We start from the raw sequence: 27,291 nt of genomic DNA on the forward strand, positions 1-27,291 counted from the left end.
AGGGGGGGGCGGTGGAGGAGGAAGGTGGGAGAGAAAGCCATGCCAAAGCAAGAGAGAGAGAGGGACGGTCAGCCACATTTCCAAACACACTAGACACCTGCTTTGGAGAGACCGTGACCGAGCCTAAAATTCTTGCTTCCTCTTGATTGAGATCAGCCTTTTGACACCCCCTACCTATGACACTGCCCCCTCCCCCCCAGCAAGAGTTACTTCAATATGAAAACCCATGTGAGGGATTCACAACTTTTCTCTAGGAATCCTACAGTCTCATCTGTTGGATTCCATCTCTCGAATAAGAGCATTACTAGGTGCGTTGAAGAGGGAAAAGAAATTCTAAGAAAGAGATGAAAGAGAAGATGGAAAGCGAGCAGGTGAGGGGAAGAAAGTTAGAAAACAGCAGAGAAAGGGAAAGTGAGAAAAAAAAGTCAGAAGCCTGGAAATGAAAGGCAAACGGGAGAGGATACGAGGTTAAAACAAGAAAGAAATAAAGGTGAAAGGGAAGACGGGAAGGACAGTTGAAAAATAAAATCTGAAATGAGAGTGTTTCCCCAGAAGCTTGGGTTTTCCAGCCACAGGATGGACCGAGCCGGGTTGGGGATGGAGAGCAGTCCCCTCCGGGGCTTCTCTGGGCCACTCGAGGTCAAAGTGCATCTTCAAAACCAAATCTTGATTAGAGCCAGCTAAATGTTTTGACTTGAAGGAGACACGAAGGATTAAAAAGCAAAATAGAGCAGCATGGGTAAGAAAGAAACAGGAAAAGAAAGAAAATTAAAAAAAAAAAAAAGAACCCTCACGGGAGACACAAAGGGAATGATAGAAAACACTTCTGAATCAGCTAGTCATCTACTAACAAGCTGCAAAGATTTCCAATGACAAGTTGTCACATTAGTTTAGTGAAACTGAAGCAGTACTTATCCCCTTTCCTGTGCTTAATCTCTCCCTGCGTGCCACAAAAACATGCTACCACGTTTAATAGGATTAGTTTCGTTCACTTTCTCCCCCCACCCCTTTTATTTTTTACAATTCTATTTTCAGCAATACAGGGATCCTTGAATTCATGGACTTCCTGCAGTGCACAGCAAAACCTGGCATGCATGGTTTTTACCCTTTTAAAGACTCTATTTGAATCTGAAGAATGTAATTTGACTATTTTGTACCTTTTCTCCCCCAATGAATTACTTGCTCCTCATGGAAATCTCCATAGCTTAGAGGGTGGGGGAGGGGTGTTGGTGGTAAAAGGGTCGAGAGAACCAGGGCTAGGAAAAAGCCGACAAAGCCCAGTCTTGCAGAGGTTATATGCCCTAGGAGAAACTCTTCTAGCTCTGACCGCAGGCAAACATGGGTGCCAATTTAGACTGCAAATTACTGGCTTTGTGGCCCTGAGCAAGTGGTAAAACCTTCCCCAGCCTCAGTCTATTCATCCATACAGTGGGGATAATTCTTATCAGGGCTATTGAGAGAACTACACTTAATATATTTTATTTCTTCCCTTCTAAGTTTCACTTTTTCTCCTACTATATTATGTTCCTGAAATCAGTGTGTCTTACAATCCATTGGACATTTAAGGATATCACGTTTTGTTTTTCTCTCAAAGGCCATCTTTAAATTGATAGTGTGTCTTATCATCCATGGGATTTTAGAATTAAAAAATGGCAGCACTGGGTGTAAAGCATCTGGCACGGTTATAACATTGGAAGTGCTCAATAAATGCTGAATTATCTATCATTGCTTATTACTACATCTATTTGCCTCCTTCTGAATTCTCACTGAAAGACCACTGGGATATTGAGAGGAGGAGGTGTGGACACTTTTGCCCCTCATCCAGATTCTTCTAGGCTTGTGCTTCTAATTGAAGTCTCACAAACCCAACTAACTCAAACACATAACTATCCACCCGTGTTGACTAAGACCCCAAATCCTCTAGTCCACTCTGCTCCCTCAATAGGGTCACCAACTGCCATTCTTAGCCATGTGTCACGAGCATTAGTTATCTGTTGAATGGTGTTGTTCCATTTTCCTGGAGTCCACTTTGGGCTATGCACCCCCTCCTGCCCTCTGCCTGCTCCCCCCCCCAGGCACTACCACCAGCTTAGTATGGAGGTGATGAAGGGGTGAGGGTGCTTTATCTGTGAGGGAAAAGGAGAAGGCCCAGGGGAACCAGGGCGAGGGGAGCAACACTGGGCCTCGAGTAGGGATGGAGGCACAGGAGGGGAGGTCCTGGGGGGCCAAGGGCTGTGCCTGCAGAGGAACAGGCACAGCAGGGAGTAGGGTGCCTCCACTGTGCACCTGCCAGCCCCCACACTCCCAGGGGGAGACCCCAGGGTGCCTCACAGCAGACTCTCAGGCCTTCCTGTCAAGCCTGGAGAAGCGCGGGAGCCCGAGGCTTCCTAAATCTCAGCGGGCTAGTGAGGGCCTGAGGAAGCCGAGTCCCTGTACCCTTCATCCTGGCTTGAGCAAAGGTCATACATATGTAACCTCCAGAACTTTTCTGTTGCCTCCCCTTCGGCCCTCCAGACACACTTCCATGCACCACTCAGCTCCCAGTGAGCTGCCTCGCCGGGAACTGGTGCTCCTTGCCTCCTTCCAGTCGCAGGCACCCCCCCCCTGCACTCACCCCCTAACTCTGCTCCCTCGAACCCCAGGACCTCTCCAACTTGTGCTCTGCAAGGCATACACCTACACTCTCTCCTTACCCCCACCCACTCCCCTCCCACACTCACCGACAGACACTCTCCCCTACCCATCCCTGGTCCCTTCAAACTCTGCCCTCCACCCCGCCTCTGCCCCCTGCCCCCCCATCTCCCCACCAGGATCTCAAGTATAGGCCAAAGTGTTCCTCCTACCCTGGGAGTGAGAAGTCAGTGTCACCTGTCTCCCTGAAGCTTGGCCCCAAATGTGTGTTTCTCTGTGGTTGTCTTGAGAGTCTTTGTTTTGTCCCCGAGAGTCCTAACCACTTCCCCCAGGTCCAGAGAGCAGGAATCTTCCACACTTGCCCAAAGATATTCACAAACCCTAGGAAGACAGGCATCTAGGGGTGATGCTTGAGCTCTCTGTCATTCAGGGAGTGCCTCCTCCTCCCAACCCCTGGGTTCATTCACTAGGGACTGGGCCCACAGATGCCCCAAGCTGTCCATCTGTCCCTTATTCCGGACCAAGAAACACCCTGATTACTCATCTCAAGCTTTTGGAAGGTACCAGCAAATACCTTTTTGGGGATGTATAATTAACTACTCAAGGCCATCTCCAGTTCTAAAACTGTCAATCTTCTTGACGTTTCTCTGTTCATTCAGCCCATTCCCTTTCTCTGGCTTTCTTCCCCTCACACTACTGCAGAATCACAGCTGGGGATGAACCTTCCTGCCTATCTTTCTTTGCCTTCTCGCAGCTCTCTTTGCCTAGGCCCCCTTTTAATGATTTTGGGGTGTGCTTGTGGTCATTGGTTTGAAAAGAATCTCAGGAAGAGTTGTAGTTTACTTTACAGAGATTTGGGGGAGTTGTTCATTCAGACATGTAAAAACATACCATAGATGATATACATTTGTCTTAGTTTTACCTAGGATTGTTGACCTTTTTTTCTTTCTTGTTGTTCTCTTCTTGAATAGAACTTTGTGTCCCGCGGTTTCATTGGTCTGATGGGCAGTTTCTGTAGGAAAGGTCTGCCATCCATAAAGCATGGAAGGTGAGAGGACCAAAAAAAGAAAGAAAGGAAAAAAGCAGACTTCAGATCAGTAAATGATTCCTGTCTGCCAGGATGGACAGGTCTAGGTCCAAGAGCATAGAGCCTAGCTTCCAAACATGCACTAATTCTACTGTTTATTCCCTAAAAGGTGAACAGTGTGCATATAAAGGGCCCAAAGTAGCTGCTATGCATATGCTAAAATGTGCACACATGTACATATCAAATAACCATCCAGTTAGCTTCATCAAAATATTTGGGGGCAGGAATTCTGTATAAAAGGAGTACAGATCAGTGTGAGTGTGCAGAGCACACACTTGTAGACAAAATAGGTTCACTGAACACCAATCATGTGCTGAACAATTTTACTCTCTACAACTCTGTAAGTTGGATATTATCCCCACTTAACAGATGAAAAGAACTGAGGCTCAGATAGATTAAGTAACACACCTAAGGTCACAGAGTCAGTAACTGAGCAGTAATTGGAAACACAGCATGACCCCCAGATGCCCAGGTCCTCCCACTGATTGCCTAGCTGGGATGGGCCCAGAAATCTTTGTTTTTGAAAAGCTCCCTTGGTGATTCTTGATTACTTGCCACTCTTGGAAACCACTGCTCCACATCAAACCATCCCGCTATCCCTGTCACCAGCCTTGCCTCTGAGCAGCCTTCTCCACGTTGGATAAAACCTTTAAAACATATTTAAATAGCAATTTCGAAAAACTCTGCAGCATATGGATTTTCCTTTTGATCTCAAAATGATGACAAACAGACACTTAGATACTTCATAAAAGAAATATCACCAGAAAAATTATAGAAATCTGGCTTTCAACTTTGTCTTGCTCTAATTTAAACAAAATGCAACTTTCCAGAGTTACTCTCTCTCTCCCCCCAAATAAATCCAAACTGGGAGCTTCCTTCTCTTTTCCTCGGTGCCTGGCCTACACCTATTTATCTCTAGCCCGCTCCTGAATAAAAGCCTAATAAGATGGACAGGAAGGATAACTTAAGTCTTATCACTCCAAATCACCAAAACCCACCAAAAATCGAGCACCTCCTGGGAATTCACACCCTGGAGTCGAAAGACCAAAGAAAGGAGAAGCTGGAGTAACGGCCAAATGTCCTTAGATTAGTTGACAAAAGAAAGGGGGTGGACAGGAGGGGAGGTTTCCACCCCTTCAAACGCCCCCGCCCCTCCTTGGGTCCTCCCGGAGGCCCCCCTGGCCCAGGTGGAGCGCGTCCCCGGGTGCGGGCGCGCCGCCGCCGGAACGGTCCCCGCAGCAACAGGCGGACGGCGGGCGGCTGCGGGCGGCGGGCGAGGAGGGGGGGTTGGGCCGCGGGGCCGCTCGGGCCGGGCGGCTCGGAGGGCCCCTGCCCCGCGCAGCGCGGGGAGCAGGTGGCTGCCCTCTGCGCCCGGCGTGCGCCCAGCGCGAGCCAGCCGAGCAGGGCTCCGGCCCCGGCGGCGGCCCCGGAGGAGGCGAGGGCCTCGGGGCCCCGGCGGGGGGACCGGGACCCCCCGGGGGCCCGCGCGGGCCGGAGGGGCGTGCCCTGTGTTCGGAGCGCCGGACCCCGCCGCAGCATCTCGCGCTCGCGGTCTCCGGGCCGAGAGGCCGCGACACCTATCGCGGGGCTGCGGCGAGAAAGGAAGGGCCGGGAGGGAGGAGGAGACCGGGAGGAAGCCGCCGGCCAGGCAGCCCCGCTCCTGCCGGGTGCCAGGAGAGGCGACTCCCAGCCTTCCCTCCCAACCCGAAACTTTTGCAACCCACGCAGGCGTATTCCTCACGGGTTTCGGCGGCCGGAGTCGCCCTCAGGGAGAGGCTCGGCAAACACACGCGTCCCCCGACACGCGGGCGGAGGTACACAAGGCACACCGGGAGGGACCGGGCCGCGGGGGAGGTGGCTGGGGCCGCGAAGGCAGCAGGCGGCCGTCCAGCCTAAAGGGACTCCCCGCGTGCGAGAAGCAGTGCTTGAAACCCTGCAGAAGCTCGGGAGTGTAACGGTGCCCCGAGGCTTTGCGTAACTTTGCCCACTGCGCCCCCGCGTGCAGAGGCGTCCCCTCGCACTCACACCCTCACCCCACCCCGCTCCCCCTCTGCTGCGGCCCCGAGCCTGCCTTTGTATTTCAGGAACTGGGAAAGACCTGCTAATCTGAGCCAAAGAAGGAGGGATGTAAATTGCGAACATTCCACTCCCTGGTACCCCCCCCCAGATCCCGAGGGAGAGCGTCGGGTTCTCCCCGAAAGCGTTCCCTCCGCTTCCCTCTGCCCTTGGGTCTCCAGCTTCTTTACTGCTGTGGACTGAAGAAGGTAAAGCACAATCCGATCGATGCGAAGATTTTTCTGAAAGCATGACCTCTCCAAATCCTAGCCCCGGAAGAGCCGGGCGGGGTTGGAGAAAGGCACGTTATTTCGGGCGGGGGGGAGGGGGCCAACAGCACCCCTCGGGAGGCGCGCGCGCGGCCTGGCGGACGCCTTGCCGGGCTCAGCGCGGCCGGGCGGAGTGGCTGGATTATGTAAGTAACAGCCCTCCATGTGCTCACCACCATCTGTTAATATCTTGATATTGGAAAGTTCGGTGCCTGAGGCAAAGCCAGGGTTGGCTGCGCAGAGCTCCCAGCCTACTCTTTTCTACTCGGGGCAGGGAATGTACCTCCCTTCGATTGTTTTCGCCCACTTCCCTAAAATCAAGTTAGTAGTGTGCCCCTTCCCTCGCTGACAACCAACCCCACAGGTGTGTTTTTGTGGACGAAGGGTGATTTTCTTGGAGGTCACTTTATTCTAATGAATCCTTTCGATGAATTTGTATTTTTATGACAGTTCTAGTTTCCTTTAGGCATTGCGGTGGACCCTTATTTGGGATGGAAGCTTTATTACTTAAAAAAAAAAAAAAATTACTTTTTCCGCCGGCACTCGGGGCCCAAATTCTTGTAAGGGTTATATTTCAACTTCTTTGGAGCGCTTGGCCTCTGTTTACTTTGAAAGCTGTTGGTTAAACAAACATCACTCGGGAGGCTTCGAAGCAGTGGCGTTCCCAGGAGAGAAACGCCGCAGCTGCTCCTTGCTACTGATCTTGTGGCATTTCACTTTTCCCCCCATTCAGAACAGACCCAGGTTGGGCCTGGCGTCACACTGGGCACAGGGGATAGGGGGGTGGGGGATGAGAGAGAATGGCGGTCAGTCTGCCTCTAGACCGCCGGAAGCAGGCCGGCCTGCACCCTGGAGTTGGTTTTTCTCTCTTTCTCTTCCTCTCTTCAGGGTGGAGGTGGTGGTGGAGAGTGGATGGTTTTGTGAGTGTTTGTGTGTCCAGGCAGGGATCTTCAGTATCTTTCTCCCGAAATCCACGCCCACGTTGGCCTCTCTGCTGGATCTGGTTAAAATTCCCAGAATCGGTTTGTTTAGGATCTGACGATGGTTCTTTGTAAGGTTTTAAATTTCTTATATGTAATCTTCCCTCCTACCTTCATCTAAGGGCTTTAAGAAAGAACGGTGGAGGAGGGCCGAAATACACCGAGGAAATGTCAAGGCAAAGTGTGTTTAATCCAGAACCAGATGCATAAGTGATAACTGCAAGAGTTTGACTAAGAACTCACAGCAGATCCCCCTTCCCATAAATAAGTAAATGCAGTCTGCATGGATGAGGTTTGTTGGAAGACCGGTCAGAACTTGTGTTAACTTTTAAGTTATTGGGGTTGTGTTGCCAATGGGCGGAGGAAGGGGTTGACCCTAGGCTTGGCCGCTGGTTTCAGACATGGAGCCAGTATCTAGGCGACTTCTCGGCTCCGACCTGACTGATCGCTTCTCCCCTATCAGAAAACAAACCGGGAGTCGCCGGAGATAGGGGGCTCGGGCCTCACGCCTTGCTCTAGGACGGCCCAAGACCTGGGAGAGCGCCGCAGCTTGGGCAAGAGAGGTTGCCAGGAGCCCGGCCTCTACGTCGCCCCGACAGTAAGGGACAGGACAGGGCTCCGCGTACGTAGCTCACGGAGCTGGGCTACGGACCGAGCTCGCTTGTCCAGCGTCGCGCGCGCTCCTATTTCAACCAGCCGCTCTTGCGCCCTAATGCGGGCTGCGAACTGCCGCGGCAGAGCGTGGCGAGCCGCGAGCCTCCGCTGCGTTGGCTGGGGGGTGGGGGAGCTTCCTTGTCTGCCAAGCGGGTTACCCCGACTTCCATTCAGGCCTGCCTCCCCCCGGGAGTGACAGAGGGCTTACTGGGGTTCGCAGGGAACTTTTCCTGCGGCCAGTTCCCGGGCGTAGTGTGCAAAACGTGCATCCGAGCGCTAGGTGCAATTGACATAACTTGTGGGCTAAAGTTCAAGCCATTTCCTTCCAGATTCTGAATCTTTTCTCTCTCGGCTCCCTTTCTTCCCCTTTCTCCCCCTCCTCCTTCCCTGCCCTCCTTCCTTTTAAATGTCAAACTGAGCAGATGGTTTTAAGGTGTGGAGGGCATATATCCTTTACTCCCACCAGTTTATTTGTGGGCTGGCGCTAACATATGTACAAACTGGGATACTTAAAGAAAATAATAGGACGGAAAAGAAGAAAGGAAGTAGCCTTGATCCATTCACAGAACCCACATTTCCGCGCTCAATACACCCGCTTACCTCGAAAGGACTCAACCAATAGAAGCATTATTCCATCCTGCATCTAATGGTCATGTTGATAGATTATTTCTGTTCCCAGCCTAAATTGTTACATCCCGACTATAACACTTGATACAATAGCCTATCATTGGAAGTGTGAGCGGTGTGTTTGTGTGCTCTGTGTGGTTTCTGTAACGGTGTGGAGGGAGTGTCTGGGGGCAGCGGAAAGGGAGGAATGAAGGCTGGGGATGCTCAAGCAAGTCTCTTCTTATCCCTGACACCCACCCTGGCCAGCTTGATTTTTTCTTCTTCTTTTCAGTGTTTGAATCCCGTGCCAAAAGTTTCCTACAGGGTATAGTCTCAGGCATGTTATCATCTCTATTCTTATTCAAAGAAAAGACTTCTTCACAGTTTGATGAATTTGAGGCTGAAATTGTAAATGTCCTAGGGAAAGGTGTATGTTTGTGTGTGTGTGTGTGTGTGTTGCAGAAGATGGTGGTAGTTGTTGGCCAATGTACTTGTAACACACCTCATAAACACTCTGTTGTCCCAACCAATGTCATTCAACCTTTGATCTGCCTGAATTCAAGGAACATACAAAAATACTTGTCCCCATCCTACCTAAAAACTGAGTGTCTAATCGACTAGGTATGAATGTTTCTGCCTCGCAGCCCTTGTAAGTCTTGGCTTTTATAGGATCTTTAGGTCATAAACGCGGTTGCTTTATTAAAAGCCGTTTACCGTGCCCGGTGAAAGACACGTTCTGGCTGCGGCTAGAAATGCCCTTTAGCATTTGTAACTTGCAAACCCCCAAGGAGCTCTTTAAGAGCCACATTAGCTAAAGAAATCTTGCTGGTTATTTTTCATCCAAGAAATGGCAAACCAAAGTGAATTTTCTATAGCTTTATGTTGAAACCCGAAATTTAAGCGTTTGAAATTTCTTGCCTAATAAACTTTAAAGTTTGTTACCCAGGCGTCAAAATTGTGTACTCCTATATGAAACCTCTCTCTGGTCATTCTGGGGTGGGTGAGTTAGTGGGGGTAATTGCGAGGTAACGTTTGTAACATTTCCTCATCCCCCCCCCAAAAGGCTGCTCTACCTACAATCCAAATAACCAAGGGCAAATACTCTTCTTCCTAATAATTTTGGCGGAAGATTAACTGGAACTCCGCCAATACTGGTCTGCTACCAGATGCAGCGGAGCCTAAGTGAAACCTCTGGCACCCATTATTTTAATCCCAAACCTACCTGTATTTTATTGCCCACCTCCGCTCTAAAAGGAAGCAAGGGTGACATGTATTCTTGATACTATCTATGATCATTTAAAAGGTGGAACGATTTGAGCTACCCCCTCCCTCCTCCTATACCACCCCACCCCCTAAAACCCCACTTTTTCTCCAGTATACTTTTCCGTGCCTTCCTCCACCCAAGTCCGCTCCACGCTCGGCCACTCGGGGAACTGGATCAGCTGTATCTGGGAAAGGAAGGGGGGGGGGGGAAGGACCTGCGTCCTGGACGAGCTAGTGTGAGCCGAGCGCCGCTCGCGCCGTCGCCCGCTTTGCACAGTGCCCGCAGATGGCTCGCTCCGGCCCCGGCGCGGCGATCCCGTCGCCCCGAAGCGGTGGCAGGGCGGGGGCGGGGGTGGGGGCCGGGGATGGAGGCGGGGGAGGGGGAGCGCGGGGCCCCTCTCCCCTCCTCTCTTCCCAGCCCCTCACCCCCACCCCTTTTATATATTTTTTTTCTCCCAAGTTCTCTTGCCTCGCTATCCCCCCTTGAATCCGAAGGCGCCTCGCGATTGGGTGCTGGGGCCGGGTACGTCAGTCAGACTGTGACGTGCAGTCTTCCTGTTTCCTTCAGCTGTGTCTTAAAGTAAATCTTGTTGTGGAGCGGAGCCCTCAGCTGAGGGAGCGCTCTGAAATAATACACCATTGCAGCCGGGGAAGCGCAGCGGCGCAAAAGAGCTCTCGCCGGGCCGCCCGCTCCCTCTCCGCTCGGCTCCTCTCCGCCGCTCCTCTCTTCTTGGCTCCTTTCTCTCCTCTCTTCTCTCCGCTCCTCCTTGCTCTCCTCTGCCTCCTCTTCTTCCCTCTCCTCTCCTCTCCTTTCCTCTCCTCTCCTCTCCCCTCCCACCCTTCCCTCTGTCCCCTCTCCCTCGCCCGCTCGCCCCGCTCGCTCGCTCGCTCGCGCACACTCACCGGCCCCGGTCCAATTATCACATTCATCACCCGCAAGACACCGCCGCGTGTGTGCGCGCGCGTGTTCTCCTCTCCCTGCCGGCAAAACCACGCTCGGTCCCACTGCCCTCTGCACCCGCGTAAGTATCCTCGCCCCCTCGCCAGTCCCCTCCCCTTTTCCAGAATCACTTGTCCTGGCTTGTTCTTGAATGAGAAGAAAAGAGACGAGACTCCCATTACTCATACCCGTGTAAACATTTTTTTTTTCCCCCCAGGAGAAAATGGTGTTATTTAAATGAATCATAATAAAATAGCCTCTAAACAGTTTCTAAGCAGGAGCCTCCGTGGAACTCAGCGCTCCGCTCCTCCCAGTTCCTAAGAGTAAGTGATCCGCTTGGTTTTTATTTCTTTCTCTTTCCTGCTGGTGGCTGGGGTGGTGGTGGCGATGGGGGGGGGGGGCGCGGTGCTGATACTGCTGGACTTGTCGCTGATCTTGTCACCTTTTGTGTACTCTTTCTGGGCTGTGAGGAGGCGTTTGCTTCCTTTCCTTCTTTCTCCTACCCTCTCTTCTCGGGAGAGAGGACCGCGAGGGGGACCGGGTCGCTTTTTTGTTCGCCTGGATCCCCTCTTTCCGCCAAGCCTCATCCTTCCCGTCTTCCCCGGTTAAAACTCCTGTGCTAGTCCCCTCGTCCTTTCTCTTTGTCTTGTTTATTATAGCTGCCTTTCTTCCAGGCTCTTCCAATTTGCTTGTCATTTGCATACCTTTCACTTCTCCTTTTTAACCCGGGCAGAGGGCTGGGGAGTAGGGAGGAGGGCAGAGGGAGGAGGAGGGCGCTCTGTTACTTTCCTCGCAAAACGCTGTCGACGGCGAAATGTTGAAATCGGGGTTGGAGCGGTGGAGAGATGGTCCCGGGAAACCAGCGCGGCGCCCCTCTCCCGAGCTCCGAGGACCCAGGGCTAGGTCAAGTTGAGTTGGGTAAGGAGGCGGCGGGAGCCTCGGGAGGTGGGGTGGTGGAGGGATGGGGCCCGAGCGCCGCAGGGGGACCGAGTGGTCGCGGGGCGGGGTGGCGGTAGGGGATGTTCTTGGGCTGCGGATCTGCGAGGCGAAGACTCTCACGGCCCTCGCTGGCAGTCCTGCGCTGTCGGGGCTGCTCGGATCTGCTCTTGCCTGGGTGGTACCTGCAGTTCTGCCCCAGTTCGGAGGACTGGGGAGGGACGAGAACAGAGGTGAGGGTAATTGTCACTGGGAAGAATGGTGAGGAGGTCGGGAAGAGCTGCTATCTTGGCGGAACAGACTAGGAGGGGGCGAGGAGGGGGGCGTTGGCGGGGAGACATCACCCGAAGTCCAGTTTAGCAAGTTGTTGGTTCTTCTGGCGGGCTAGCCACTTACCCTGCTAAAACTGAACGTTGGTGTAAATTGTGGATTGGAGTTGGGGGGGGGGGCGTGGAATGGCGGGGGGGAGGTAAAGGGGGAGTAGCTTTCGAGAGAGACTCACACGTCTCCCGCCACTTCTCAGCTTTTTTCGGGAAGTTGAGAGCCCTCCAGGCTGGCAGAGAAAGAGGAGGAGGAGGAGGAGGGGTTGGGTGATAGTCTTAAATAGCCCAAGGAGGCAGGTTGGAGTGTGAAACTGCTGTTCTTGGCAATCCAGAACCCTACTCCGCCTGGGGGAAGGCTGGGAACTCACCTGCTTGTTTTTATTTTTCCAAGAAGGTCTGTGTTGTCTCCTTGAGCTTATAAAAACAGTGCAAGCACAGGGTGGCCTTCTCTCAAAGTCAAGGCTATAAGTGTCTTGTTCTCTCTCCCTCCCTCTCTCTCTCTCCCTCTGCCCCCCCCCCTTCCCCCACCCCCTCCCTCCCACCCTCCTTCCCTCCCACCTATAACCTTCCTTACAAAAAAATAATTTCCTTTCCTAAACTAGGTAGGCAGAGATCTATTAGTAGAGTGCTGTGCATGGGCAGGGCCTGACAGGTGTGTTGTGTCAAGAAAGACAGGTGCAAATTTCCTCTGTGTCTGTGTGTGTCTGTACAGTTCCAGACCACAATGCGTGCTCCAGGCTTGCAGAGGTTTATGAATTTATGGGTGCCCTGGTTAATAGGATTGTCCGGGCTAATGGGACCTGGGCTGTTGTTATGTTTTGAGCCCTGCCAGGGGTGTTTTTGGCTTGGGGGGGGGGGGGGGCGAGTTGGTCTGTGTTTGTTTATTTTTCTTAAGGATGTTGGCAGGCTGCTGCTGAGGCTGTGTCTCAGACTTCTGTCTGCCAGGCGGCTGAAAGTACCCCCACTTCAGGCAGCAGGTGGAGGGAGATTGACTTTCCCTTTGCTTCCCTTTCTAGTTTATGCCTATCTCCCAGGTCTGTGGTGCCCCAAAGGGGGGTGGGTGAGAGCTGTCTTTTGTGTGCGTGTGTGTTTTGGGCAGCCATGGGTGGTGTTTGTAACCGCCAGGAATACCAAAGTCATTTGAAAGTGTTACTGTTGTTAAAGCTTATCTTTCTAGCGTGCTTTCTCCCTGCCCAGAAAGAATAGGTATGTGCATAAACTCTTTCAAGTCATATGTTAAATACTCTCATAAAGTAGAATGAGCCTGTCATTGTACCAGACATGTGCCAGATGTCCTAGTTATTACTTTGATGGAGAAGGAAAATCTCAAGTACGTGAGAGGTAACTGCGCTTTTCTATTTGAAGCAAGATTCGGGGCACTCGGCTCTGTGAAGAGTTTCTTGCAAGAACTTCAGAGCATTTTCAGAATAAAATGGGCTGTGTGTGGTGAGGAGGGAAAAGAGGAGCATTGGGGTTAACCTGTCCATATGCTACAACATGGACTTGTCTATATAATGGTAAAATAGGGGAAGGTAAGGACTGTGGCTTGATGTAGAGGGAAGATACTGAGAATTCAGTGTAAGCATTATAGCTGGATTATTCAAACTTGACCCTTTAAGTTTTTCTTTAAGCAGGCTACTTCTTGTGTTACGTAGAAATAGGATAGATGGGGAATGGTTTTGTTGGTTGGTTTTGCTGTTTGGGTGATGATCATTGTTTCATGAAAATGAGAAAGTATGTGTATTTACTCTTTAGCCTTAACACATCAAAGTCCCTCCTCCAATACTTTCCTTGGATGCTTTGGAAGTTCTTTCATGTCATCTATGGATATGTCCATTTGCTTTATTTTTAATAGGGGTTATCTGCGCTTGGAACTTACTGATATTCTTATGTGTCCATTATGCAGAATTCTGTTTAGTTAATCACCACCTTGTGGGGAGAAAAGTCATGCATACGTAACATGCATCTTTGTTCTCACTTTATTCATTTCCTAGCGTGGTTCCTCTATAAGTAGCACTTGCAATCTTAAAACCTAAGTTAGCTGCCAGGGTTGCTCTTTATTTGTTCAAAGTGCAAATAGGCCTTTTTTTCAATGAATTTCTTATATCATTTCAGGGATTGTCTTGCATTTTCATCTGGTAATATAAGGAATTTTTAGGTTTAGGATTAACGAAGAAATTATAAAATGTTACTGGTTTTATAATATGAAGATGGATTGTGCGTGACATGTTATTATTGTTGGATTCTAATTAAGTACACGTATAAGCCGGAAAGGACATATACATAAGGAATTTCTCCAACCTTGTTGCCTAGTGTACTCTATAAAGTTTCAAAGGACATTTAGAGTATTTCAGTGTTCTACAAAAAGACAAAAAGCGTAAGTGTTTTTTCTTGAGATCATTTATTTACTAATTTGGTGAATTATTGCTTTTTAAATAAGTGCAAATGAATATTTTTGGCGTGTCTCAGAAAATATTCTGTGCTCATTTTGCAGGTGAAAAATGTATGGAATTTTTGATAGGATGGAGGAATTTTCAGTGAAATGATTATGATTTGAGAACTCTATTATAGGAATAGGAATATTATAATAAGATTATTATATTAGGAATATTATAGGAACTCTAATATAGGACAGGAAATTTTAAAGCCTGATGTAAGATTTGACAATACAATCTTAGTTAACTGAAGTATTAACTTGTGTCAAGTGGGTTCTTCACACTAAACATAAAACGCTTTCTTAACCTTACAATAAGCAGAAACATCTCTGAAGGAAAAGTTGCTAATTAGCAGAAATGAACTCTTGAATACAGTGAAGAGGGCAGCTTAGTGATTTGGTGGGGTTGAGGGGGAGAATACCTCAATCAAATCATCTGATTTTTTTTCCCTCCTGAATTACTGATTTTCAGATGGATTTAAAATGTTCTTTGTTAGTGATATTCCACTTGAAATTTCATAACCAGGTTGACCCAAGTAGATTAGTGGCCCATTCAGAGGTTGTTTTCTGTAAGAAGTAAAGTGTAGGCTTGAGCAATTTCTTCAAATAATTTTACCAACAAAGACAGATAATCTAAGTAATCCAAACAGGAAACCATGCCAACCTTACACTCCCCCTGTCTCATAAAAGATTTGTCTGAACTATTTGGATAATTACCATAATGAACACTTCTTTGTCCAGAATCTGCACTCCAGATAGATACGGTAAAAGTTGTGCTCCCCTCCCCCAAATAACTTCTTTATTAAAGTAGAGCACTTAACCACTTTCTACTTCACACACTGCAGTGTTCCTTTGAAATTCTTCACTGGAAATTCTTTTCTAACATGAAGCCACCAGGTTCCTTAGGATTCTCCATGTTATATTATTTGACATTCTTCAGATAATTCAGATTTTAATGAATCTTTTGAAGTTGTTAAAATCTGACTTGGTTATACCTGGATGTGTGTTCTTATCTTTTTCTGGGAAGAATCTGCTATGTCAAGATATTCAGTGTATAGGAATTATTAAAGCATTTGTGTAGTAAGATACCAAATGTATGGCAAAATATTTAACAATAAAAATATTCTATATGGGTTTTCATACCAATTAAAGAGGAGTTTACAGGAATAGAATATGTGTATCCAAACAATAATCCATTTGGGTTCAAATTCTCTATCAGTACTCTTTTTCTGCAGACTTGCTGATATTAATGTTCACAAGTGCTGATCAAAAGGTTTCATATTGCCTGGTTAAACTCAAAATTAATGTTAAGATTAAAATATAATAAGAGTCAATAAAGTTGTAGTTGAAACATTGTGGCTTAGTACAGATGTTGAGAAATAAAGGAATTTCTAAAAATCTTAATGGACAGGATGATATCAGTGATAAAGTCAGTGCATAGCATTCTCTAAATTCTGAATTGGGAAATCCATGGAAGCACCTTTAAAAGTGTTTTTAAGTGATTTAATTTCTATTAGAGTCATTTAACAATGCATTTTCTTATGTGGTAAGTATGTTCACATGTAGATCTTGTTTATGAATCAAGATGCTGATGAAGTATTACGTCCACCAGTTAGAATTACTTAATCTCCTCTCTTGCCTTCATGGGTTATGGTCCCAGTGTCTACTACTGCTATACCTTTAGTTCTAAGTTTTAGGTCTTAGCTATATAGAGAGATGTATTTATTTGTGCCTATTACTATAATGCCTTGTCTTAGTGGAATATATAATTTTTCCTATTTGTGCTGTCCTATTTGTTATGTCTCAGCTGGACATTTTACAAGACCTGAAAGTATTTAAATTCTTTTAGCCCCAAACAGAAAGCAAATCATTATCTAATATAAAAATGATGGCTGGTTAAGAGCGGATTGCAAAAATCAGTTTAGTTTGGTGAATTTGAAGGAAGTTACAGGATATTTTGTTCTTGAAAGACCCAGCAAGCATGTTTAATTAACACTTACTGTCCACTGAAGATGAGAGTATCATGTTTTTCCACCTAGGAAGAGCACAGCCCTCTTCTTGGCTTGGGCATGAGGCAGGGATGCAGCTGTTGATACCTAGGCTAGCTGAGAGGAAATGCAGTTGATGCAGAGGTAAATGGCAGTTGGGAAAGGAAGGATGCCTGGGGATGACCTTGTGCTCATCTCTTACACCAGCCTGTCATTTCTGAGCCTCTGTTGCAGAGATGCTCTTCCCCCAGCAAGGATGGGTAGGAGGAAAATCCAGATTGGGTGTTAAGATGAACAGAGGAAGAAAAAGACTGCAGAAAGTTTGTTCAACATTTTGATTGGAGACTCATGTGCTTTTCAGGTAATATTAAAGAGAAAAGGATTTGCACACAAAAAGAAAAGAGGTAAAATTTTTAAATAATGGCAATGGACTTTATTTTTGGAAAGCTGATAGACACACAAAAAAGTCCTCCTTGCAAAGACCTACCCCCAATGTGCAAGTCTTTCTGGGCTTTGAAATAATTCATCCCTTTTCTTGTTTGTCTCGGTCTTTTTCTTTTTCTCACCTGATTGCTACACCCGATTTATCAGATCTAATGTGCCAGTGAAATATTTGTCATTGCATTTTTGTATTCCTGAACGCAGTTTTATTATTGATGTGTGAGGGTTCAAAATCATTCCGAAACCGATTTTGAACCGGTATTGAAGTTCTTAAGATCTGTTTCCATTCTGACTTCAGGAAATTTTATCCTGGGGCATACAAAAAGTATTTTATTTTTAAGCATACGAAAAATATAAAGAAGCATCATATTGCTTGCATGATACTCTAAAACAGGCTTTTAAAAAAAAATGTTGTGTCTTCATATAGAGACCAGGAACAAGGAGTGCAGGATGAAATCTTTGTTGCTTAAAAAAAAAAATTAAAAACCCACACATTGTCATCTAAGCATTGAGCATTTTCTTGATTTTTACAGGTTATTTCATGCTGAAATTATGCCTATTTGCATGGATAGTCATTCTTTAAAACTAGCCACAGATGCAGTCCTAGGGAGCACGTAGATGTTTTTACAGGTGAACCGAAAGAGATGGGAGCTGTTCCAAACACTCTGCACGCTGCCTTTGGCAATAGACCCTGTTATTGTGAAGATGTGCTCTGTTAAGCAAACGTGAAGTTTAATATTAGATAAACCCTGTGTGAATAAAATATTTTCATTTTCTTCATAAAATGTTAATTGCAAGCAAAAAGATACGACATCTTATATTTACACAAAATTTGGGGTTAGCCTCAGTAGGTAGTAAGTCACAAAATATGTCAAGTGCCTTTTATAAAATGCAAGGAAGGATATTCTCTTTTTATATTGTGTCCTCAAGAAACAAGGGAAGTTCATATGCAGAGAAGATATTTCTCTTTCCTCGTATATTTTGCTTGATGCCGTTTTCTCCTTTATTTATCTTTTTTTCTTTAATTTGGCATAAGAAATACGATTCACAAATGGTGTATGTTAGTTTCCTTAGGCATTTGAAGTATTATTTTGGCAGATTGGAACAGAAGAAAACTGATACTGAAGATGTATTTACCCTTGCCTAACTCAATTTATTGTTCCACATATTGATTTCTAAAATGTGACAATTCCTTCTTTTGCAGCGGGTCCAACTTTGCAATAATCTAAGTGATCAAAAGGACATCATGAAAATGTATCGATATTCTCACACTTGTGTTAAAATATAGCAACAGATACCATTTTCGAATGTGATTTTACTAATAAAAATGCATATCTATGCTAAATAAGCAGACTTGTAAAATGAGTATTTGTGCATTTATTTCAATGTTAAATTGACCATTTATATTGGAAAGATGCTGATGGGAGTGTTCTCCTTCCCATTTCACATATGACAAAAATATTTTAAAATTCAGTAATAAAGGGGGCGTGTTAAGTATTTGCATTTATTTTCAAGTCTTTTTCCTTTAATAGCATTAAAACCACAATAATTTTAATTCAGAAATGGAATTTTTTGTCCAAATTTCACACAGCCTCAAAATTGAACCTTATTTCTTAAGTATAGACCACTTTCATCTTCTTTTGTAATATGAATCTCAATGCCCCAAATTTAATCAATTGGTTGTCAGAGGCTGTGTTCTTATAATCTACTGTTTCTTCTGAAGATAAACAGTATCATTTTAGGCATTTGTGAAAGAGAATCATATTACTGGTGCTTAAGCAGTTTTTGCTTTTTTTTTTTTTTAATCTTAATCCATCTTAAACCAGTGGAGCAGAAATATTTAAAAATGTTTCATTTCAAGCAGAGTGCATAATAAATTGCAATAATTGTAATGTGCCATAAATCCCAGAGCCTATGCATTTTGCATTTGATTCAGGATTGAGGTCAGGAAATTTGGAGAAATTTAAAGAAAATGATTCATCAGTCCTTTTGTTCTGTTGGCCAGGGTCCCGGGATTCTTGAGCTGTGCCCAGCTGACGAGCTTTTGAAGATGGCACAATAACTGTCCAGTGATGCCTGACCATGACAGCACAGCCCTCTTAAGCCGGCAAACCAAGAGGAGAAGAGTTGACATTGGAGTGAAAAGGACGGTAGGGACAGCATCTGCATTTTTCGCTAAGGCGAGAGCAACGTTTTTTAGTGCCATGAATCCCCAAGGTTCTGAGCAGGATGTTGAGTATTCAGTGGTGCAGCACGCAGATGGGGAAAAGTCAAACGTACTCCGCAAGCTGCTGAAGAGGGCGAACTCGTACGAAGATGCCATGATGCCTTTTCCAGGAGCAACCATAATTTCCCAGCTGTTGAAAAATAACATGAACAAAAATGGTGGCACGGAGCCCAGTTTCCAAGCCAGCGGTCTCTCTAGTGCAGGCTCCGAAGTACATCAGGAGGATACATGCAGCAACTCTTCAAGAGACAGCCCCCCAGAGTGTCTTTCCCCTTTTGGCAGGCCTACTATGAGCCAGTTTGATATGGATCGCTTATGTGATGAGCACCTGAGAGCGAAGCGCGCCCGGGTTGAGAATATCATTCGGGGTATGAGCCATTCCCCCAGTGTGGCGTTAAGGGGCAATGAAAATGAAAGAGAGATGGCCCCGCAGTCTGTGAGTCCCCGAGAAAGTTACAGGGAAAACAAACGCAAGCAGAAGCTGCCCCAGCAGCAGCAACAGAGTTTCCAGCAGCTGGTTTCCGCCCGCAAAGAACAGAAGCGAGAGGAGCGCCGACAGCTGAAGCAGCAGCTGGAGGACATGCAGAAACAGCTGCGCCAGCTGCAGGAGAAGTTCTACCAAATCTACGACAGCACCGATTCCGAAAATGATGAAGATGGGAACCTGTCTGAAGACAGCATGCGCTCGGAGATCCTGGACGCCAGGGCCCAGGACTCCGTGGGGCGGTCAGATAACGAGATGTGCGAGCTAGACCCGGGACAGTTCATTGACCGAGCCCGAGCCCTGATCAGGGAGCAGGAGCTGGTGGAAAACAAGCCCAAACGAGAAGGCAGCAACAAAGAAAGAGATCACGGGCCGAACTCCTTACAACCAGAAGGCAAACATTTGGCCGAGACCCTGAAACAGGAACTGAACACGGCCATGTCGCAAGTTGTGGACACTGTGGTCAAAGTCTTTTCGGCCAACCCCTCCCGCCAGGTTCCTCAGGTCTTCCCGCCTCTCCAGATCCCCCAGGCCAGATTCGCCGTCAACGGGGAGAACCACAATTTCCACACCGCCAACCAGCGCCTGCAGTGCTTTGGCGACGTCATCATTCCGAACCCCCTGGACACCTTTGGCAACGTGCAGATGCCCAGTTCCACAGACCAGACAGAAGCATTGCCCCTGGTGGTCCGCAAAAACTCCTCCGACCAGGCCGCCTCTGGCCCCCCCGCCGGCGGCCACCACCAGCCCCTGCACCAGTCGCCTCTCTCCGCCACCGCGGGCTTCACCACGTCCACCTTCCGCCATCCCTTTCCCCTTCCCCTGATGGCCTACCCATTTCAGAGTCCATTAGGTGCTCCCTCCGGCTCCTTCTCGGGAAAAGATAGAGCCTCTCCTGAATCCTTAGACTTAACTAGGGAGACCACGAGTCTGAGGACCAAGATGTCATCCCACCACCTGAGCCACCATCCTTGTTCACCAGCACACCCACCCAGCACCGCAGAAGGGCTCTCCCTGTCGCTCATCAAGTCCGAGTGTGGCGATCTTCAAGACATGTCCGAAATCTCACCTTACTCGGGAAGTGCAATATCCTTTTCTTTTCCCCTCGAGGAAAACAAAACAAAACAAAACAAAACAAAAGGCTTCCCCAAAGGTCAGGTTTCCACAATATATAGAAGGACGTAGATTAGTATCTTCTTAGGAATGCAATCTTTCCCATTATTCAGAGTAATAGGCTTTTATCAGCACACGTGCTGCGCTCCTGATTGCACAAAAGCTTCACAGGAAACCCACATCTTTGCAACTTTCACAAGTTGTTAATTGCCTCAGAGAGCTGGTATTTAATATGTGCTTTTCCAGCAGTGCTTTTTCTGCTATTCTTCCTGTATTCTCTCTCTCTCTCTCTTTTTTCTTTTAGGAGTAGAGTCAGAGATGGACCAAAAAAAAAAAAAAAAAAATCTCATTGTAATAATGAATTCTATCAGATTGTTTTTAAGGTGTTAAGTTTTATAATGGAGTCAGGAGAAAAGTCAGTTTTGAGATTCCCTAAGATTCCATAAGAAGAATTCTCCCTTTAAACCATCTGCAAGGCTCCTGGGCCGCGTTAAGAAGACCTGATTAAATCTTAGGAAGAGCACTTTACTGGTGGGAGGCTTCAGTGGGAGAAAAATGGACATGGGGGCGGGGCGGGGGGAGTCAGATTCTCTCTTTGATCTTTAAGTGAGATGTGGTTTGTTGTTGGTGGTGTTTCTTTAAGGAAATATACAGGTACTGATGTATTCACACGGTATTGGTCTCTCTCTCTCTCTCTCTCTCTCTCTCTCTCTCTCTCTCTCGTTCACCCAAGGTCTGTTCCTTGGGTCTGGTGCAGCTGCCTCTATGCATGATTAACCTCTGTTCAGTCATACACAGAAATCTTTTGTCCTAACATACACAAAGCAAATTATTTTGGAAAGCAAGAGAGCACAATTAAATATAAAACTCAGCTGTATTTGACTTAAAAATGGCTCCTTTTATGACTCTTTTATATTTTGAACCTGACTTTTAAGTGGAGTTGCCAGTTATATTTTTTATTAGACCTATCCTGAACTCCAGCTATTTTTCACTGACTTTTTTTTTTCCTCTGTAGTTTGGTCCTTTCAGTCAATTTTTTAAAAATCTTGTGATTGTTGGTGTTTTGGGGTAGTCGAATAGTAGCATTTGGGGGCAGGTAGAGGTGTGTTTCTTTTAGAATCAATTGCCAGATGGACATAAAATTTAGCAATTAAGTTGGCTGTTGCTAAATTGAGGATTTTGAGCAATTGTCCTGATGACTAGAGATTGGCATTTTAGTATCTAAGCCCACTCCAGAGGCTGCCACGTAAGTGCAAAGTCCCAGCTATGGTGGAAATACATTTTTCTATGTAGGGAAGGCTGTTCTTCTAACCAGCTCTCAGGACAGTAATGAAGATTTCTGATAAGGTGGGCCACAAGTATGAGAACCACTTGGGGCACTTAAACACAGTCTCTTTCCACAGTGAGGAAGAAGAGAATAATGTCATGAGAGGAAGGAAGATAAAGATGTTGAGGATTTAGATATATAAACAGAAACTGAGTCTTGGTTTGGTTGCTGATTTAACTTCTACCTTTCAAAGACCTAGAATGTAATCTATCGGCAACGAATTGAAGCTTCGCCAATCACCATGCCTTGCACATTATAAACAGGCAATAAACATTGGTCAAAATGATTGCCATATAGTGTTGCTGATGAGAAAGGCCAAGCAAGAAGATGCAGTGCCTGGAATGGTTTTCTATCCTTGGGAGGAAGAGCATCTTCTGAGGTTCACACAAGCCTGAGGTCCAGGGCTAGACCCTATTGCTAGACCCTATCTTACTTCATTTTGAAGGCAGTAGTCATGATGGTGGGGTGTTTCTCTCCCTTCCTCTCTCTTTCTCACAAACACACACACACACACACACACTCAGTGGAAAGGGACATACCTATGTTGAGGAATATTTGGAACCAGGTTTCAAAGTCCCATAAGTGCACCACTAAACTCTTTAACCAGTTTATGGGTTTTTTGGGGTTTTTTTTTATTAGACTTTTCATTGTAACCAGATCATTATGCCTGTGCCTTTTTTTTTTTTTTTTTAAGTTGGGTCTTCTAGGAAAAAAACCTTTTAGATTGCTTTAAGTGTTGGCTACATTCATTGTCTCACGCTCTCTAAATCCCCTGAGGAATTTAGAGGATTTGAATTGAAAGACGTTCCTTTTATTTCTATACATATCAAAGGCTTTAAGGAGAATATAGTTTCTTCTTCAGCTGAATAACTTCCCTCTCCTACCAATATAAGAGTCTGTTGAACAGGGATGGCTTGGAAACACCTGTGTTCATATGAAATGTTGCTTACACCTGGAGTAGTTTCTTTCATGGAGCTAAATAATTTTGGCCTCTTGTTGCAGTTAATGGTTACATTTTCCACCTTTTGGCCTTCTATCCTCTGTTTCTTTCCCCTCGATCATGCTGTACTTTTTACCATTTATCCCACTGATAGATTCTTTCTCAGGAAGAAGATAGGCAAGCAACCCTTTCTATAATCCCCACGATTCTGAAGCCAATGAGGATCTGAGTGTTTTGGGGGAGACTGGGTCCACTGGTCTCCTGTCTCCATCCTTGTGTGGCAATGAGTTCTTCCCTTGATTTACCCAATGGCATGTAGGCAAAATTCTCAAAGCTTTTCGTTTAAAGAATTCTCTGGGAATCCTAGAGAGTGGTGTCTACTTCAGTTTTAGGTATATAAGGCCATCTTAGAACCTGTAGCACAGTTATTCCTAGAAAAAAAATTCAATAGACATGAGTAGAAATGGGATGAAATGATACCTCTATGATTGTCATTATTATGTTTTTATTTGTAGTCATGGCTTTTCAAATAGTAATGAATAATTTAATTCTTAAGGAATGATTCTTCCCACTTCAAAGGGCATCATCTGCCTCTTTGAACAAAGTAGCCAAGATAAGAACTATTAAGAACACCAGCTTATCAGATAAATCCATTCTAAGTTCAACACATGAAGCATATGTAATCTATATAAACGTGATACCTCATTATCCTTTCTAATCGAAAGGAAGTAGTGAATGTGGGCCTGTTGAACGCAGTGTCAGTGCACCTGCTCCAGGAGCTCACGTCTTGGATATTAAAAAAAAAAAAAAAGTGTTCGGTATCTTTGCAAATGAATCTGTTTAATCAAATATTAAGTTTTATTCAAATTGCAAAAGAAAGAGCCAGCCAGTTGTTTTTCTTCATGATGTTCCTTGTCATTCATCCTCTTTGCATCTCAAGAAAAATAGCCTTGTGTAGGCCTCAGACATTTGCATGCACCCAGCTGAAGCTCGAGAGTAGTCTTATGAGCTGAGAATAGTCTTATGAGCTGTTAAGATGTGCAGGTGAAGAAACTGAGCCTGTTTCCTGTGACAGCCAGCGTCCCCAACTTGACTGTTGGGGAAAATGTTTAAAACACTTCAAATTTAGGAAAGGAAAATTGTTTGGTAATTTGAAACTAAAATCCAACTGGAAAACATGGATTAAAAATGAATTTCTAATATGTGAAATAATCCATGGACATTTTTAGAAGTCTTGTGGGGCCACAGTCATTCTATTAGCTGTATTAGCTACGGGGAAAACATTTATATGAAAGACTGAGAGACTCTGGGTTCCTACCCCCCAAAAAATTATTCAGTAAATTTTTTTTTTAATTTCCGTAAGTGACACGTCTTAGGCGTTCAACTTCTTAATGGAGTAACAGCTCGTTCTATCACTTTGATTAAATGAGACAGTCTAGATCCTCTCTCCCCATTTGAGGGAGAAATCCTCTTGGAAACAGCAAATCAGAGCATAAGGAGACGGCTAAAAATTCTTTGGGTTTCAGAGCATTTTAGAAAATATAAGTAGCCCCAATCCAATTTGGTTGGAAGTGCAGCTGGTAAAATCTCTAGCCACAAGTCGGAGTTCAATTGGGAAAAAAAAAAAAAAGAAGAAGAATTCGCTTCCTCCAGCCCTCACAATGTGTTGTTCTTGCATTTGCCTTTTTGCTGGCCCTGCTCCTCGCCTTCCACTGCTGTGTAGGTAAGGTTATGTTGTGCTTGGTAAACAGACGACACTAAGAGTCTCAGGTTGTTTGAATCGCCCCTTCAGGTTCAGCTGCAGTATCCTACTTCTCTGATCTTTTCTATTCCTGAGCAGATGTCTTTCATTAATTTATGGATTTATCATCTCTTCTTTTTTTTTCTTTTTCTTTTTTTCTCTTTTCTTTTTTTTTTACACCTGGCAGCTGTCTCAAGTTTCAGTAGTTATTGTCTATTTTGCATTACACATAGAATTGAATGTCATCTGTCTTCACAAAGCTATGGCTAAGAGAATTGAGGCAAAGCCACATGAGCTGCCGGGACAGATCTTGTTTGCGTTCCATCCCCCTCACCCCACCCCCCCCTTACCTCCTTAATATTTATTTGTGCTCATTTTCTTTCCTGGCCTTGAATGGAGCTTAGCTCGTGTTCAGTACAGCTGTATGTTTACTGAATCTATTCCATCATGAGTCATTGTGCGTGTGTAAGTATCCTGGAAACAGCTAGTGCTTTCTTGGAAGAACAGTTGCTTTTCAGCACAAGCACTTAAAAGGGAAATTAACCAATTGGTCAGTTCAGATTTATTTTGAGGAGGAAAAAAAAGGATTATCTAACTGTTGGCTTTTAAATGTTTCATTAGCTATTTTTAATAGTTTATTAGAAACATATATTTTATGGGAATTTTATCTTAATTACACGATGAGCAAGAGATAAAGATTTATTCTCTGTTCCATTTCAACGGATCAATTCTAAGTATTACCAACAGGAAACATTTTAAAGCAAAACGGACTTGAGACACTCGAATCAGAATAATTTTTTTCATGAAATAAAAAGCCTCTAAATCCTGATCAAAATAAGAGGGATAGTTTGCTGTTGTTGTTTTTTTAAATAAAAAGGGCTAAAACATCGAAGCATAATGTAAGCGTCCTGAAAACATCAGGAAGTTTTGGTAGCTCTATCACGGAGAACCACAGCAAAACAGGGTGTTTTGTAGGAGACCACATTTTTAACCCTTTGGTACTTTTCCCCTGCTAATAATTCAGTGTGCAAGGTTGTTTTTTCATCTGGCCGTCTGAAGAAAAGACTAGAACCCAGATCTAAGAATGTCTGCTGAAGTTTGGACTTGCCTAAAAACTCTTATCACAAGGCAAGACGAGACAGCTTGCCACTATTATTTCACTTACCCATTTGGACAGATGGTCCTGAAGTGTGCTGGGCTCCTTTAGTCTTCTACCGGTCTAATGGAGGTTACTGGAGGGCCTTTCAGCTCTTTCCTTGGCACAAGAAGTATGTCAGTCATAAATTATCGTCTTTGTGATCATTAAGGATCTGAAACAAAAACACAAGTTCAGTTAAGCTGCTTTGGCTTACAGACAGAAAATCGAAATTTCTTCCTTCAGTCTGTATTGTCCGTGGCGGGGTTGGGGGGAAGCACAAGATTTAACTTTTCCATTTACAAACCAAGGTGATCTTTGAAACATTGCATGATGTTAAAGGGAAGGCTAATTGAGCCAATCCTCAGCAGAATATTTGGTTAAACACCCTGCTATAAGCAGTCAAGAGCTTATCAGTATGAATTTGATTATGCTTCTGTACTAACTTCCTGCTTTCTCTCTCTTCCTAAGACTGGTCACGCTGTTCTTGATGGAGGCCATTTAGAAACCTTGACTTTTCCTAAATACGTGCATTTTTTTTTTTACCTTTTTTTCACCAGGTGTGGCATTTTTGTTGCCTAGTAAAGCGTGTGTGCGTGCGTGCGTGTGCGCACGTGCGTGTGTGCACACACAAGTGCAGATTTTCTTTTCTTTTCTTCCTTATTTTTCCCATACTCTCTTTTGAGAGAAAATCCTTAGAGAAGCTTCTAGGAAGGACCCTTAATTGACCTTGTGGGGGACCACATTGATTTTCTCCACGTGCATCTTCATTTCTGATAAATTATAAAGCCATTAATTTGCTGAGGAAATGGCAGGGCCAGGCTGCGGCGCAGATGTGACCAGAGCCATCCCAGCTCTGAGTCTGCTGAGGAGTGCCAAGAATCTAGGGGAGAATCAGGAAGCCTGGATTGTTATGGTTAGCCTCACATTCTCTTGGGAACTGTTTTAGTTGCTGCTGTTTACAGATCTAAAAGGTAATGATGTTTCCAGATAAATAGGCCTTCTTATTTTGGGTAAGTGGCCATTTATTGATCTGCTAACCCACATTTATTGATTTGTTAGCCCCAACCACTGTGCCACTCTCAAAGGAGTTAACTATAAATCCAGGAGAGGCAAATTGTATTTGGTTTTGGATCGTTGCTTTAACAAAAGCGACACCCCCTCCCTGCGCTCTCTGTGCCAAAACTACCCCTCCCAAGTTTTAGCTATTATTCAAAAGGAAACAATTAAAAGGATATAATAATAAAATAGGAAGAAAGTGAGTCAAGATGCTCCATTAGTTTAGCACTAAAAGGTAAAATATGAAGCTTGCCTGACAGTGTTCAAAATAATGCATTTTGTATTTTCACGCACATTAGGATAATAATTTGATGTAAGCTGCAGAGTGTGGAGAGAAGAACAAACAGAACTGTAATTGCAAAGAAGAAAAAAACTCTCACGATAAGAGTTGTACAATACATGTTGGGTGCATTTGTCTCCTTAGCAACAAGTGAACGTATAGGTAGCATAAGGACCTCGAACAGGGGGAATGTTTTGCCATCCTCCCCACAGAGCCGCCAAGAATCTGCAGCCACATTGTGCATCCTCACCATTATACTTGGCAGTTTCTGACAAGCCATGGTCACTTTGAGCAAGGGGCAGCAACGTAGTGATGGATTCCGTGGCCGGTGCCATTTACCTTCTAGAATTTCCCCGGCTGCTTGATGGGCCTCCAGGT

At 45.5% G+C, this 27,291-nt stretch overlaps 1 protein-coding gene and 1 long non-coding RNA gene across 2 annotated transcripts in view; one reads left to right on the top strand and one right to left on the bottom strand.

Moving 5' to 3' along the window:
* LOC110573934 overlaps positions 1-5,749 on the bottom strand; it is a 40,745-nt gene extending 34,996 nt beyond the window's left edge. Inside the window, exons 1-2 of the long non-coding RNA XR_002479935.1 lie at positions 5,460-5,749; positions 3,554-3,656 (exon numbers count right to left, since the gene is read on the bottom strand). This is a non-coding gene — a long non-coding RNA (uncharacterized LOC110573934). The remainder of the gene's footprint in view (positions 1-3,553; positions 3,657-5,459) is intronic.
* A 4,628-nt stretch (positions 5,750-10,377) lies between these two features.
* The window catches only part of PROX1 (prospero homeobox 1), a 52,363-nt gene continuing 35,449 nt past the window's right edge, over positions 10,378-27,291 (top strand). Inside the window, exons 1-3 of the mRNA XM_021682557.2 lie at positions 10,378-10,567; positions 10,703-10,808; positions 18,613-20,404. Of these exons, the coding sequence (XP_021538232.2) occupies positions 18,680-20,404 (1,725 nt within the window). The 5' untranslated portion in view covers positions 10,378-10,567; positions 10,703-10,808; positions 18,613-18,679. The remainder of the gene's footprint in view (positions 10,568-10,702; positions 10,809-18,612; positions 20,405-27,291) is intronic.

Source organism: Neomonachus schauinslandi, chromosome 6 (assembly GCF_002201575.2).
Source record: "Neomonachus schauinslandi chromosome 6, ASM220157v2, whole genome shotgun sequence".
In the NCBI taxonomy this organism is placed as follows: Eukaryota; Metazoa; Chordata; class Mammalia; order Carnivora; family Phocidae; genus Neomonachus; species Neomonachus schauinslandi.